This window comes from Thermobia domestica, chromosome 4 (genome assembly GCF_964235325.1).
Source record: "Thermobia domestica chromosome 4, izTheDome1.hap1.1, whole genome shotgun sequence".
Classification (NCBI taxonomy): domain Eukaryota; kingdom Metazoa; phylum Arthropoda; class Insecta; order Zygentoma; family Lepismatidae; genus Thermobia; species Thermobia domestica.
In genome coordinates, this window is record NC_137457.1 from 237,027,036 (window position 1) to 237,043,306 (window position 16,271).

General features: G+C 37.4%; 1 protein-coding gene across 2 annotated transcripts; it reads left to right on the forward strand.

Moving 5' to 3' along the window:
- Positions 1 to 3,589: 3,589 nt before the first annotated feature.
- Positions 3,590 to 13,329, forward strand: LOC145683920 (uncharacterized). 2 transcript variants are annotated; one of them, XM_081755599.1, is made up of 3 exons: positions 3,590 to 3,728; positions 10,432 to 10,628; positions 12,643 to 13,329. In XM_081755599.1, the coding sequence occupies exons 1-3, from the start codon at positions 3,674 to 3,676 to the stop codon at positions 12,850 to 12,852; spliced, it is 462 nt and encodes a 153-aa protein (XP_081611725.1). In that variant the 5' UTR covers positions 3,590 to 3,673; the 3' UTR covers positions 12,853 to 13,329. The 2 variants fall into 2 exon arrangements, with proteins under 2 accessions (XP_081611725.1, XP_081611726.1); XM_081755600.1 differs by having other exon boundaries at positions 12,649 to 13,329.
- Positions 13,330 to 16,271: the final 2,942 nt, after the last annotated feature.

Consider the following 16,271-nt stretch of genomic DNA (forward strand, 5'->3'; position numbering starts at 1 on the left):
TTATGCGTACCCTCTAAATATAACAAAATTTTAATAAAGTAACATAGTAGGCTCTACCGTTCAGAATATACATTTAAAGAATCCCCTGGAGACAACTGTAATAATATATTGTTTTAAAAAAACGAATTAAACTTTGAAATCACAATATAGTAATACGAGGGCTATCCAGAAAGTAGATTACGTTTTCGTCTGTGTCCGCTAGGGGCGGGGCTATCGCGGCCATCTTGGGGTCAGAGCGTTGCGGAGTTCAGTCGGCATCTAGCCGTGCTAGTGAGAGGTTCGTGCTGTGCTCCGTTAAGATACTGTGACGGTTTGAAATGTCTGCGTTAATTGAAAATCCCGCGAGCTGCGAGGTGCGTGCAGTAATAAGGTTTCTGACAGCAAAAAACTGTAAACCGATAGAAATCTATCGGCAGCTGTGTGAAGTGTATGGGGACAACATTATCACTGAAGGTGGAGTGCGACAGTGGGTCATAAGATTTAAAAATGGCCGAACCAATGTTCACGACGAAGATCGAAGTGGGAGACCCAGCAAAGTGACTGCCGAACTTGTCGAAAAAGTCGATGTTAAAGTCCGTGAAAATCGAAAGTTCACAATAACGGAACTTTCTTTGAGTTTTCCACAAATTTCGCGAAGTTTGTTGCACGAAATCATCAGCGAAAAGCTTGGTTACCACAAGTTTTTGCAAGATGGATTCCAAAAATCTTGACAGAGGACCACAAAAGTCAGCGAATGGCTGCAGCGTTGCACTTTTTGGACGCCTACAATAAGGATGGTGACTCTTTACTCGATCGCATCGTTACTGGTGACGAAACATGGGTGAAACACGTGAACTGTGAAACGAAATTGCAATCAATGCAGTGGGGGCACACAGGTTCTCCCCAAAAACCCAAGAAATGCATGCAAACAATGTCGGCAAGGAAGATGATGGCGACTGTTTTTTGGGACAGAAAAGGTGTGATTTTGGTGGACTTCCTGGAAAGAGGCACTACAATAAACGCTCAAAGGTATTGCCAAACTCTGCAAAACCTCAGAAGAGCAATTCAAAACAAGCGCAGAGGAATGTTGAGCTCTGAGATCTTGTTGATTCACGACAACGCCCGGCCCCACACGGCAATTATCACGCGTGAAGTTCTTGAATCTTTTCAGTGGGAGTTGTTTCCTCATCCGCCGTACAGTCCCGACCTGGCACCGAGCGACTTCCACCTATTCCCAGCAATGAAGAAGTGGCTGGCTATGCAGCGTTTTGATGACGACGAACAGCTGCAAGAAGAGGTAACGAAGTGGTTGAAGTCGCAGGCGGCCGAATTTTTCGACGAAGGAATTTCCAAGCTCGTACATCGCTGCGATAAATGCCTTAATTTGAATGGTGACTATGTCGAAAAGTAGTATTTGTGTGTGGCTTTCATCTGTATATAATAAAATTTGTTTCCTATACTTTGTTGATTTTTTATTCCAAAACGTAATCTACTTTCTGGATAGCCCTCGTATAATGCAATTTTCTTTGTGATTGTAGATAAATTCCCTGAAAGGTTCCCATTTTCGGAATCTTCCCGGGAATCTTCCCAGGAAATATTCCCGAAAAATATATTCCCGGGAATTTACCCATCACTAGATGTAATAGTGCTGTTTATATATGTACATGTTCAAAAGCTAACTACACTAATTCTAATAGGAAAATTTGCTGCATCCAGATGGGTAATTGACATATATGAAGTTGCAAGAGTGCACAGTCCGTATATGGTGAATATTCTGGCTGTCCATTCTCTAATTGGCTGCGTTACTACTTTATCTCTTGCTGGGAATAGCAATGGCCAAATGCCGAACATTCTATTGAAGTTTCGAGGAATACTTGAAGCAATTGGCAATCCCAAAGCTGAAGAAAGTGTAATAGCAGAGCAGTGTGATACGTTTGTTGGTCAGTTATAAAGCCCTGGATAAATCGCTACCTAAGAATTACGTGCTCGATTCTGGAACACAATGATGAAAACAACACAAGTATGCCATCTCCTTCCAAACTTCCTGCAACTGTTGGTGAACTGCAGGAACATTATAAGCTCACCTTCAAACAGCCGTATGGAAATCTGCTGAACAAACTAATCCTCCTGATCTAGATCCAAGAGATTTAGGATGGAAATGTTTACTGTATGCAGCATAAAAGTATGTACTTCCTATGCTGCCCGCAAATACACCAATGTTGCCTGATGAAGTAGTGAACTTAATTAGCTGCTTTTGCACAACGGGATGCTACCGTAGTTGTAGTTGCCTTAAGAGGTCATCAAAGTGCACATCGTTCTGTGCCTGCCAAAGTGAGTGTATGACTGGACCAGAACAAAGAGAAGACAGTGATGAAGAGAAGTCCACTGCTTTCCCTGTGCATTCAATCTGATAAAGTTTAGTACTACGTTTTCTCCAAACAACACATGTTGATGCTCTCATCAGTATGCAAGTATGCAGATACTGTTGGAAACGAATAGTTTGTTTCGTTTCACTCAAATGTTTGTTGGACTGCGTGAAAAATTAAAATTAAACAGTAGGAAAAATATTACTGCATTTTACGAAAGAAACCTTTCTCGTATCGCTGTTGTCATTGTACCTTTCCCAAATAACAAGTTTTTCTATTAATATAGCATGTTTAAAGTTACATGAAGAGTAAATATAAATATTGCATATACTTTGCATACAACTTTTTTATTTTCACGTTTCTATCACTAAAAATAAGACACAAAATTCGAAAAAAATATAATTCTGTGATAGTTGGCCGCTATGACTTGTTGAGAGAAGAAGTAGAATATCTACACTACGAACATGTTTAAGGCTATTGACAAATGATTAAGTGACAACCTGGAAGTAGTTTGTATATTTGAATTGTTCCTAATGCGTTATTTTTGTACTAAACACATTTAGAAGTCAGAATTTGTACTTCCCCACCTCCCTCCTAGTGATTGTCGGGCTTGTATTCATAACTCATATGAGAGTTTAAGGACTGCATATTCTGCATAGAAATTCTTTTTGTAAATTTTATTGATAGTTGGCAAAACTGACATTGGTAAGAAAATGATCAAATACCGTTAATTGGTTACTAGTATGGCTATTTATAACATATACATGAGTTGGCATTCTATTGTCAATAAAATATGCGGAATGAAACTATGCGGAGACAATTACACACCCACTTTACCCCCTGTAGCGAAGTTTTCCCAAGGTTTGCAAAGTGACAAACTCCGGATTCGAAATCAGCACTTCGAAATCATATAAGATCAGCTGAAATTTATATACAATTTTGATATATATACAATTTTGGCTATCAGCTTCTCCCCGGGACTACACTCAAAAAACAAAATGGGTTACGTGTACAATAAAATTATAGTTAAACGGTATAGTCAAAGTAAATTGCTGCTCCAACTGAGAAAATTTGTGAAACAACCTGGTGCTGTGTTCTAATAATCATAGCGGTTTTGTTGTGAGAATTATAAAATATAGTTAATCATTTTATAGTTGCGTGCACAATGTGTATTGTTCATATTTTGTCCTTTGAACACAACATGAAATGCGAGTGTGCTACTCTGGAAATACTGTGAGTTGAACCAACCAGGCAACCAGGCTGACCTGGCGCGGAAGAGTTTGTTTTTGTTGTATTGGGATGTTGCTTCGACCCTTGACGAAAGGAGTATGGAGGCATTCTTAGAAAGAAATAATCTCAGCACATACATCAAGATATTCAAAGGTAGGGCTTTATTTGTTTTGAGTTTTTAATATATGTTAAAGTAGATGTTATTAAAGAAATGGTCAAGTTATTCAATCTTAACAACTGTTCACTTAGCAAATTACTCGGGTCATCTTAGCAAGTATAATTTTTACGGAAAAAAGAGCATTACTGTCCTTAAACTGTATATCCCGTACTTAGGATCGTGTACGTTTACTTTCGGTAGACCATCCGAAATAATTGTTGGGAAAATATAATTCTTTCACAAATTGGTAATGGTATACAACAGTACCTCATGATGTATGCGCGTGGATACTTCCTACTGTTGCACTACGTATAAAAATGATTTTATTACATTTAGAAGTAGTAAGAAGCATCCACGTGCACGTGACATGCGATATGTGCTTCAAATCCCCCACATATACTCATACACTACGTACAAGGGCACATTATTATTCTTCGCATACCATAACACAACGCAAACCGACGTACATTTTATTTTATATTACTCAGTAATTAAATGAAAGTCGCCTTGTTACCTCATTTTCAAGTTCCTATATCCTCAATGAATAATCCTTAAAAGACTGCACTTCGTGAGTCCTCGCTAAATGATGAGGCACTGTCGTATACTATATCCCACAAATTTCCTTCTTATTATAGCCTAAAACATTTGCGTTGGGCGACATGAAAAGCTACTTCGCACAGATAAAATTCAATTGGGTCACCAGAAGTAACTGTTGAAAAATTATACATCTTTTACGATTTGTGTATAAATACGGCTTGCGCGTGTATTGCTTAAAAATTACAGTTCCAAAAAACAAACGAGCTTGTGCTACGCGGCCACTAAAAAGCCTAAATGTTTACCCTATGTAACCGAGTCAGGGCAGGCCGAAGCTACGTTCTCAAGGATGAGGCGCGTGAACGATGGTGAATATACATCAGTGGGAAAGGGTATCTAAGGGAGTCATCCTTCGTATGCCCTCCCTTATTTTATCCGTCGTAAAGCACTTGAAATTATTTTGCACTAGTAAGCCTAAAATACATCTGGGCATGTATTTTCGGTAATTGTTTAGCGATGGGGCCAACACTAACAAAGTTAGAAAACAATATGTACTGCGGGGCTCTAACCCGCCTTCACTTGCTAACGTTACCTCGGAATGAAATGTTATTAACCTAACCTAACCGAATGTGAATAGAATATCGCAAAAATTCGGTTGAAAAGTTGCCCCCGTCCCCAAAACTGAACAATTCCCATACTTTCTTTTAGCAATTCATTCATTTTTTTCGATTCAGTGAATCTATTCCTTTGGTTCGTATATATATATATAATATATATATATAACTAATCTCTTCTAGTTGTATTGGGGCCGCGGTGGCTGAGTGGTAGAGCGTTCACCTCTGGTGCTTGGGGTCCCGGGTTCGATCCCAGCCTCCGCCAAGTGAACTTTGTGGTGGACAAACACCGCGTGCGTGGGTTTTCTCGGGGTTCTCCCGTTTCCTCCCACTTTCTTCATTTCACGATTTTACTCATCTCTCATCATCACCGTCTCCTTTAGCCTAACCGGCATAAACGTGGGACGTAAAACTTACAGATTTCATTTCAATTCCGCTCCACATTCCTTGCTATACATGTCAATCTTACGCAACGTTTAGAACAGAAAATGAAAATGAAATGAAATCTTTGAGTTTTACGTCCCACGATTATGCCGGTTTGGCTAAAGGAGACGGTGATGATGAGTAATGAATGAAATGCTGGAATAAAGAAAGTGGGAGGAAACGGGAGAACCCCGAGAAAACCCACGCACGCGGTGTTTGTCCACCACAAAGTTCACTTGGCGGAGGCTGGGATCGAACCCGGGACTCTACCACTAAGCCACCGCGCCCCCCAAAGGAGCGCAATTGAATGCAATGTTTGAGATTAAATGAATATTTTTAATAGCTAATGTTATATTTGGTGTTATTTTCTGAGTAATGTCTCTAATTTAGGTGGCATACATGCTTATGCAGCTTGTCCATTTTAAGCACAAAATTCGAAACGATCAAGGCCATCCACAATAGTGCAAGGGTTGCTAGTACCACAATCTTATTTTCTAACACCCGATCCTGGAATCGATTCATTATTTATGATACTTGAGTTGACACTGGTTAAAATTGGATACCTTACACCCCTCGGGTTGGGGAGTATAATCATGAAATAAAAATATCAGAAACGACCAGAAAATAAAACATATATTACTCCAAATAACAAAAATTTGTGTGGCCAGGCTCGTGCACACTCACTAGAGAGTCAGAACTCATGCGCATTGTGGTGTCGAGCACCGGGTGGCTCTGGCAGTCTCATTTACAAGATGAATATTACAGGAATTTTTATATTTCAGCACTCGATCGCAGAGGTTGCTACTTAATTTCCTCATACGGAAAACAATTGAACAAAAGTTAAGCTTCAGAAAACCTATATTTCTGAAATAATTAACCATTTCAAAAGACTGCCAGAGCCATCTTTTCCTCGATTATTGCGATCTCTTGCTAACTCGCGTATACGTTTAGCTGTTGACGTTACATCTCTGTCTTGTTATTTTCAATTTGATACTACTATATTTAACAACACCAAACTAATATGACGTATACGTCATACATTATATGACGTATAAAGTGTGCTTTCCTCTATCCTCATTTATACGTATACTCGCCACCGCGGACGCGCCTGCTCCTGTGAACGCACCGGATAATAATTAAAGGGATGGTAAGGATAATGATCGCGTAAGTTCAGACTCTCTAGTGAACGTGCACGAGCCTGGCCACACAAATTTGTGTTCATTTGGACTATATGTTTTATCTATTGGTCGATTTTGGTATTTTTACTTCGATTATACCCCTCCCCCGCCCTCAGGGGTGTATGATATCCAAGTTAAGCCAGGGTCAACACAAACATTATAAATAATAAAAATCGGTTCGATGGTGGGATGTTAGAAAATAAGTTTGTGGTATTAGTAACCCTTGCAGTTTTCTAGTACGTTTTCAATTTTGTGGATAAGATTGGTTATGCAGTTTGCAATTTTGTACTTTAGTGAGAAGTAAGTAATATGTATGAGAGATGCAGCTGAATTGTATTTATTGTATTTATCTATGTGAGTTTTATGGGTATGTAGTTCGGTTATGGTCATATATATATATATATATATATGTATGTGTGTGTATGTGTGTGCGTGTGTGTGTGTAATTTATACTGTTGGAGTTTAGGAGAGCTTTTTACCTCAAGCTCATAAAAACTAATGTATTATTTAACTTGTTTTTGCTACAAGAATTCCGATATAATAGTTAGTTTTGAGTTAACTGCTGTATCGGCTGACCAATCTTAGAAATTTTACCAGATGAATTCTAGAATTTATTTTGCTTTATGTGGAAGGGTGATTGAAAGTAAGGTGAGGGGAATAGTTGAAGTTAACAAAATACTTGTTCTTGTTAGTTGTTTTTGATGTTGTAAGGGGCAGTGTCTATTGAGGCGAAAGGGACTATTTAGCGGAGAGGTACACTTGTTATGATTATGGGAAAGGCAGTGTGAAAAAGGTGTGTAAATCAGAAGTGTAACATATCGTGTTTGAGTTTTATCAGGTTATACGGAAATAAGGAGTGGAAATTCTTAAAGTTGTGTGATGGGCATAGTATACTTAACAGTCGAACAGTTTATGTGTGGAAACGAATTCAAACCACAGGAAAGAGCAATATCTAACATTTAATTTTGTACTTTTTTGAATCGCATTTAGTCCCCCCCCCTCGCCTATTCTGCACACAAGTCATGCATTGTATGACGTATAGTGTGTGTTTTCCTCTATCCTCATTTATACGTATACTCACCATCGCTGAAGCGCCTGCTCCTGTGTACGCACCCGATCGCTATCGCTGGCGCCCACCTGCCGCAATTCTGCCCAACGCGGTTAGATGACATTCGTGCTTTTAGAGTCCACCTTGCACAAGTTGGTTTGTATGTCATACGTCCACACTGTATTTCGAACAGTAAGCACTACTAAGTAAGCCAGGGTCACAACCTAGTATTTTGGGGGAGATATTGAGTAATAATCTTTTTTTTATTTATTTATTTTCGTGTGGTCTGGCATACAGCAGTAATGCCTTGTGTTTTTATGAGTTTTGTTCTAGAACTTGCTGGAGTTGGAAAATTTCGTTGTTCCTGGTGTAGTATTTCCTTTTATTATTTTAAACATTGAATATCTGAAACATTGATTAATTTAGGACATTAATTATTTACGGACTGCTACAGACTGTTTTACCAAACGGAACATTACAGGTAAAATACGATATTAAATTTTGATGGTGAAAAAATTAAAATGAATATGTACGTTTTTCCTGACAATCAACAGTATGTAAAAGTTAATTTACAGATAATAAATAGGAGTTCATGCTTATACCCACCATCGCTGATATGATTGCTCCCTACGGATGCAGCCCCGCGCTAACCCGCCTGCCTACCACTTTCGCCCTGCTCTGCCCGAGTTAAGTAAAATTCATGCTTTTTATCGGCCACCTAGCATAGGTTGCTTTGTGTTTTCTGACAATTATTTCTGGTAACAGAAAGTGTTTGTTTAGGTATCTGGGGCCTACCTGGACGTAACCAAATCTACTCTAAGTAGGCCAATCGACAACATAGTTTGCGAAAACAGTAATCCTATTTACGTATATTTAATACAGTCGTGTGTAGTAGTAATGGCAAAATTATTATTTTTTGTGCTACAGTTTCGTTTTAGTCACATGGCGATGCTGAAGAAAGTGAAAGCGGCTACCCTGAGGACCCAACGATAAAAATACTCCTCCCCTTTTGGCTTTCAGCCCGCAAATCTGCCTCCGCTTTACATATTTGCCCGTCATTACATTTGAAGTAATTTTTGAAGCACTTTTGAGATACCCAATAAAGTAAACTTGTTCCGCCACTTTGTTTGTACAGCGTTACCTAAAACTATCAATAGGTTAGATTAGATCTGTTTTTCACCTTGTAATCAAGGGGTCCAGGTATCGATTCCCGGTGGGGCCCTATAAATTATCTCATTTGCAAAGCGAGTAGTGATTAGGATGTCAGTTGAAACAGGAAGGCTTTTAGTGTTCATTTAGCACCCATAGCTTCTTAGTGGCTGAACTAACGTGGGAATCAGTGTACGTTTTATCAGGGTTGGCTGGTTTAAACCATGGTTTAAACCAAGGTTTAAACAGCTGGTTTTTTCAAAAAAAAACCAACTGGTTTAAACCAAAAAACAAAAAAATGTTCGTAAAAGTGTAAGTGTTTGTAAAATCTTGATGAACACACATTTGTGGGTTACCACGTTTCACTCCCGTATATTATTCGTATTATATTCAGACCTAAATTCCCCATTCATTACTCAAAAAGATTATACTACAAAAGCAACTTTTTTTTACAAGGTTTATAAATGTTTATTTTGTGATTTTTTGTAGTTATTATTATTGTTATGTAATTGTAATCGAAGAAAAATTCTAAATATTGTTTCGTTTCAATGTTTACTATTGATAAAATACATCGAAAATGCCGTACTTTGTGTGTGTGGGGGGGGGGCGTCATACAGCCCCCACGAGAGGCATTTAGTGAAATGAGAAGTATCTTTGGTATCTATTTATGTATAAATGAGTCTGAGCCAAAGTGGACTCAAATAATTCGTATCTTTAATCACTTTTCTTACTGATTATTTCTTTAATTTGTACGAATAAAAGTCGTTGTTAACTAACTTGAACTAGATTAGTTCTTCTGTACTCCGTCGTACTTTGAAATTGTTCATATGTAATTAATTCTGTGTAATGGTTTCACTTGTGCAACTGTTTATCTTTTTGTCCTTCTGAAATGACTCTTGACAGTTATATTAAGAAGCATGTAAAGATCAGTACAACGTATTTTTTTTTATCAGGATTCCTTCGTGAGTGAGTCGGCAGACGTATCGCATTTGTGGCCAATTAGTCCTGGTTCCGAGTTCAAATGGAGGACAATTTCTCTCGGATGTAACTCGAGAAGCGGTTTTTATTCCGCTTTAAGCTTATGTGACCCCTTCCAGCATAACCCGGTTGTTGCATAATAACATCAAGGCGAAACAAACTTATTTTTGTCCATATATGATATGAATATATAGAGCAAATCATTTAAACCATATAAACCTGGTTTAAACCAAAAAAACCTGGTTTAAACCAAAAAAACCGGTTTTTTGGTTTTTTTTTAATAAAAACCATGGTTTTTGCCAACCCTGCGTTTTATAGTAGGATCTTATTTTAGTTGCATGGCGGAAAACGATTAGATCATTTGAAATTAACATTTCGACCAGGATATTTATGATGTTACTTTGATTAAAGTGCGTATTCTAAGTGGGAGCTGGAAAGTCAAAATTGGTACGAAAAGTTGACTATCTCACGATCTTTTCAAGCTACGAAGATGAAACTTGAAAGATTAATTGCATATTAAATATAAGTGGACGCGTGTCCCAGTGGTTTTGAGAATTCTCATTTTAAGGGAAAGAAGAGGGCATTTCCTATGATTTCTTCATGTTGATAGCAATGCTGCCTGTTGTTTCTGATCACATCAGAAGGAAACGGTTGAACAATTTGAGATAAATGTATGAACATTTTTTGTGCCCACCGTAAGTCTGTTCTTATCATTACTTTGATTCAAGGGCCAGTTTTAATACCTTAAAAATCATCACTGAATTCGTATTTACAGATGAAGAAATTGACGACGACACGTTCCAACATCTCACTCCGGATCTTAGAAAGGAGTTAATCCCAAAGGTGGGTACACGAATTAGATTTATGAAGAGCTGCGAGAAGTATAAGGAGGATATGAAATTACACCAGCCGATATCTTGTTCCACTCCAGTGTCAGAAACAACGGAAAGTAGTAGTTCTTCTGTTAATGAGGTACGAAATTCAGCAGAAATACAGTTAATTAACTAAGTACGTTTTTTAGGGTATTTGTTCGAGCTTCCCCAATTAGTAATAACAGATACTTTATCAATACACTAATTTTAATACAGCGCATTTCCTAAAAGCGAAAATATCTAATTCATTTGTTAATATTCATAACTGTTGGATCACACTGATGACAATCAAGTAAGGTACAATATGTACTCATTTTTGTACTAAGTTTAGCTCCAATCAGTTCATAATTGTTCCTGTAATTTTGTTTTTATTTACAGACTCTCTTGTGTTGCATATCAACTGAAGGGCATTGCAACAACTTTAAAATGGGCCGGAAATTAGTTTTATATGACTGAGGGTTACGGACTTATGAGAACTTATGTATATAAAACTGCGGAATTTTTTGTGGGGTTGGGCAATTTTCAAAAATATGTTTAAAAGTAAAAAAAAAAAAATGGACTTCTGTCTCACCGTGTACTAAAAGTTAAGTGAATCTGAAAGGTTCAAGCTTAGTGTTGATTTGACATGGAATGACTGCAATATGGATGAGCGTTTGATCTTGTATCTCAGTAGCATCTTCAAGTGAATGTTAAAAGTAGAACTCCGGACACATATCTCAGAAGTGATTATGATAGGATCTACTTTCAGATAAATATTCATAACTTTAAAACTGCATATGATTATACGTGACAGGTTTTGCGACAATTTCTTTTTTCAGGCTGCGCCATTCTGGAAAAAAGCACGTTATTTAAACCCACTAAGCTTTGCACATTATCTTATTGTCGGAACTATATCTGAAATACTGATCTTTATAGGAAGGACAGTATTGCAAATACATGAATTTTAGTATTAGATATCAAGGTGAAATGACTTCCGTGATATTTTTTTCCTGTATATCTCCCTGATTTAAATCAGTCCACAGTGCAACATACTAGTTGTTTGGTTTTTGATCTACTTACCTAAAACTTTTTTTTTCTTTGTGAGCAACATCTTCGGGACGGTGTTCCTTAACATGTTGAAAGGACCATATCTCAGTATGACAGAATTGCCTATAGGCTATTTCTATCTTGTTGGAAGATATTGGTCCATCAGCCACGCATCGTCGTTTAGAAAAAATACCATGCTACAGGTAGACTTTTTGGAAAAATATCATCTTTTTTTGTCATTTGTAAAATACGCCTATCGACATTACGCTTCTAGTTCTACTTGTTTGATAGAGCGATCAATTGGAAGAAAATATTCTCTACAATACGATACGGAGTTGAAGAAAATATTTATCCAACGTGTAGCTATGGTTCAAGATGCTATTTATCCAACGTATAGCTATCTTTCAAGATGCATTCTTTTCGCTTCTCCAAAACTTATTTATGTAGTTATTGTCTTGGTGAGGGCCTTAATTCACTTTGTGACACATAACACTGACCGAGTATTTCTACTGTGAGGAAAGAGTGGATTATTCAGTGGCCTCTTTGTATTCTCGACTTTCTAGTCCAAAAGAATGCTGTGACGACGAAGCTATGGCTAACATGATATATATTTAGATAGACGCATGGCGTTGATTTCTGCGAAATGTTAAGATCAGTTTCTGTGCTACAGGATCTACTTTTTTGTGTGTGTGTATGTTTGTTTGTTTGTTTGTTTTGTAGTGGATTCGTTTTGTTTTTTAGCCTCAATGAAACTATGTCTTTAAACATTATACAATGCGTTTCTTTGTATTGAAGATTGAATTTGTAATAACATTCAAGTCATTATAGGATGCTTCATGTCGAAAATGGTAGATTTTCCGAAAGAAAAAAAAAAGCTTCACGAGATGAAAATACGTTCTAAATTTATTGGTACCAAGAAATTAATTCAAAAACTAACAAACATATTAACGAGTCTTTTTAATTCTAAAATATACAGCTATTATCTCTTTAAAAGATTACACATGTAACTGAAATATCACCAGAAACTGGCATGTATCCTTTGTACAACGAATGAATCTATTTTCAGTAAGTACTGCATATAATTTCAGTTTCAGGTGTGTGACTTTACTGTTATTACCGCTGCTGCTGGTGAAAGCGCTGAAACGTATTTGTACGAAAGTTTAAACTGTGAAGACGTGTTGGATTCAGCGGTTAATAACTCACCGGAGCCACGTAAGTTTAACTTTGATTACAGTTCAACTTCAAACCTACATTGTGCACATGAATGGTATGGTTATGGCAAATTATCATCTCTGTGATAAATTTTAGGGTAAATGGAAGAGTTTGTAACTTTACCGTACTCAAACGATGACCCTTATTAATGAGACAAAAGTAGGTATCTTTAGGCCTCAGAAAAGCTAAATATCTATTATTGAAAGGATTTGATTATCTATGAGAAAGACGTCGCAAAGTATGTATTTCAACCGTTAATGTGAAGTATTGTTACAGCAGCGGATATGGCCATTGTTGTTGAAATTTTGGCTACTTTAACAACGTTTTACAGCTGTCTGGATCCTATATTTTAAAGCTGCTATAACATACTGTATATATTTCATCGTTTTAGTGGTGAGAGCTTTAAAACTGCATTTCTTTCTTCGATCCACCCTAATAAACGTATTTACATGCTTTCCGGATAGTTTCTTTCCCTGAATGATCGAAACTCGCGATTTACACGGTGACCAGTCAACCAAGAAAACCGGAAAAATCAGGAAATTCTGTTTAGAATCTTTAATTTTGTGAAGATTTGTAATTTTATGTCGCTTCGAAACAGGGTATTTCTGTTTAGATGCAAATATAAGATACTATCTTCCAAAGATAGACGTTGATTTGTGCTGTTCCTATAACAAAATCACCCTTGTCTCTTGGATTCTGCCCGCAGACATCTATTCAACACTTAATGATTACTATTGATGCGAAGTTTCGTCTTGTAGCTATACCGGTTTGAACTGCATAGTTTGGCATGCACTGTTGTCAGTCAGTCAGTATTCATGGGTTTTATAGTATACTAAAAGGTCATTGAATACTGCATGTGAATTGAGCTAGAGCGAGTGCTAAACAATTTTGTAATAAACACAGTAGCTTCGTTCGCTGGAGACTCAGTATGAACACCGTGCTCGTGGGTTTTCTCGGGGTTCTCCCGTTTCCTCCCACTTTCTTCATTCCACCATTTCATTCATTACTCATCATCACCGTCTCCTTTAGCCTAACCGTCATAAACGTGGGACGTAAAACTTAAAGATTTCATTTCATTTTTCCGTATGAACACCGCTCTGGAATTCGCCCGAGACCCCATTTTTCCCCGTTAGGAACTTTTCTCCAAACCACGTTTTAGCTCTATGGGTTTTTTTTTTCCAGACCCCATGCTTTCTCTCGATTGTTACACCGCCCCTACTCTCTACGAGTAACATTTTTTCTCTAGAATCCAAATTTATTACTTCTTATAAAAGTTATCATTTGAAAGTTTCAGATTGACCTCAGAGATATTGCTAGTGTTATTAATATGAAGTTAAAACCTACGTTCTCAGATGTTTATGAGAGGAAAGGTTTCAAATGGTTAGTACTGCTGTTCAAATCACCTTCTTTTCCCACTGAAGAGGTGCCTGTAAGAAAATAGTGGTGATTTCAGAATTGACTGTGAATAAACAAGGTAAGTTTAAGTGAATAAACAATATTACACGTCACGTGAAAAGTGAATGACTAAACGGGGACCTTTGGCATACCGTGCCGATACATTAACCACTACCCTACTCAGAACAGCCACACACACACACACACGTTCACTCCTGAAGTCTGTGATCTCCACTCAGACTACAATCTTGTACTACGGCCTAGCTCTTGTGCTTGAATAATCCAGTATTCATGTATTGAGAACATCCTTGGTCCAGTCATTCATTTTTTCACTGTTTCTGTGTTATTGAATTCGCACCTACAGATGACGTGGTGCATAAACAAATTGGATTGTTCTCTCCTTTCACGAATGTATAAGTTAATTTTATCGTTTCTAGTGTCACAGGAACAATTTCACATCACCCCTCGTGTTGAGTATGCGCATAAATCCGGCATCTTCATCCAATGGTGAACTAACTGTTATTCCTTATTAAATAATTGGTATAATCGGGTTAAAAGGAATTTAAGTTCCGATAAACCTGAAACAGACATGAAGGATAAAGATGGATAGGATTGCCTATTTTTCCTAGACTGACAACTACATTAAATCAGGGTTCTTAATGGTCAGGGAAAACTCAGTGAAAATGGTGCAGGTGAGGAAACTCAGAGAAAAAGGCTGAAAATCAGGGAAAGTCAGGGATGTCTTATAAAATATATTTTTTTCTAACATTAATTGTCCCCAATTTCAGTTTAGCCAACCATTAATGGTCACAGTATGAGACGTAGCTCAGATTTTTATGGGAGGTAAGTGGAATGCACGATGAGCAGTTGATTACTATTTGTCTCTATAGAATAAATGTTCTCATATATATAAATATTCACCGTTATCTATTCTTTATTTATATGTCAGCGTCATCCGACATACGTCATGAAAAAGTCATGGAATTTCCTATCAAAGGTCAGGGAGAAGTCAGGGAAATAAATTTCTCCAGATCAGTAGGAGCTCTGGAAATAGTATCTACACACAATACGATTTACGTATAGGTTTAAAACCACCTAAAACGCTAGAAAAGCACATCACCCAATTTAAGAGTTATTACACAGATGCCAATGACAAATATGGTATTTGCGAAATAAAATGCAGTTGCCAAGAGAGTGAAGGAACACATTAGAGATTCGAAAGCGAAAATCCGGTGTCAGGTTTATCGAAACATTTAAAAGAAACGCAGTGCAGGGTAGAAGATTCAAAAATTTTATTTGGAGCCAGAAATGAAGTAGAGAGACTTTTTTGAAATTTTATTTATTCATTTAACGAAACCAAAAGTAAATCTAGACAAGGGATGACTGAGTGACGAATGGGAGGCTGTTTTCACAAAATTTTCACAGTATTGGCATTATAATAAAAATAACATGAGTTAGCAAACTTCCAACAGAAATAGAAAAGGCGCACAAACTGACTGCCATATTTCAGTTTGTTTCAAGACCATCTGCAGATAGCTGACGCACTTGACAATGTGTTTTCCACATATCTTGTCCTCTTTGTAAGTCCGTTCCTTTCTGTTCCTTGATGTTTCTGTTCTTTTTCTTCCTGCTTTTAACCTTCATGACCAAGACTCCAGGGGAGAGTTGAAAACTTGGAAATTTAAAACTTCAAGAATTACAGAAACCTGTAAATAGAATACTCTCCAAATTGCTCTTGTCAGTTTGGTTTCCAGAGGTGACCTCTCCATTACTTTCAATACAGATTTCTGACATCCTACGCGACAATCTTTTCGAAATTCAAGAATGTCTTTTTCCGATAGTCTTGGCTTTTCGTAAAACATCTTTCGGTGTATAAGTTAGTCATGTTTACAAACTTAGCTTACTTTACGTTTTCACTTTCCTTGAAATCAATCATAACTAATCGCTGGCTCTTCAAAACGCTATCTTTTACAAAACAACCAGCAGCAGACAATATACTGGCCTGGAGGGAATTGCAATCGGAAAGAGCTAAGCCAGCTTTCGAGGGTGCGGGATCTCAGTGGACAGTTATAGGGTTTCAGGAGCCAGTTCTCATTTTCGTGAGTTATCG

Coding starts and splice junctions, on each gene's coding strand:
- LOC145683920 (XM_081755599.1), top strand. CDS start 3,674: ATGGAGGCATTCTTAGAAAGAAATAATCTCAGCACATACATCAAGATA. Junction 3,729..10,431: donor ATACATCAAGATATTCAAAG/GTAGGGCTTTAT, acceptor TCGTATTTACAG/ATGAAGAAATTGACGACGAC. Junction 10,629..12,642: donor GTAGTTCTTCTGTTAATGAG/GTACGAAATTCA, acceptor ATATAATTTCAG/TTTCAGGTGTGTGACTTTAC.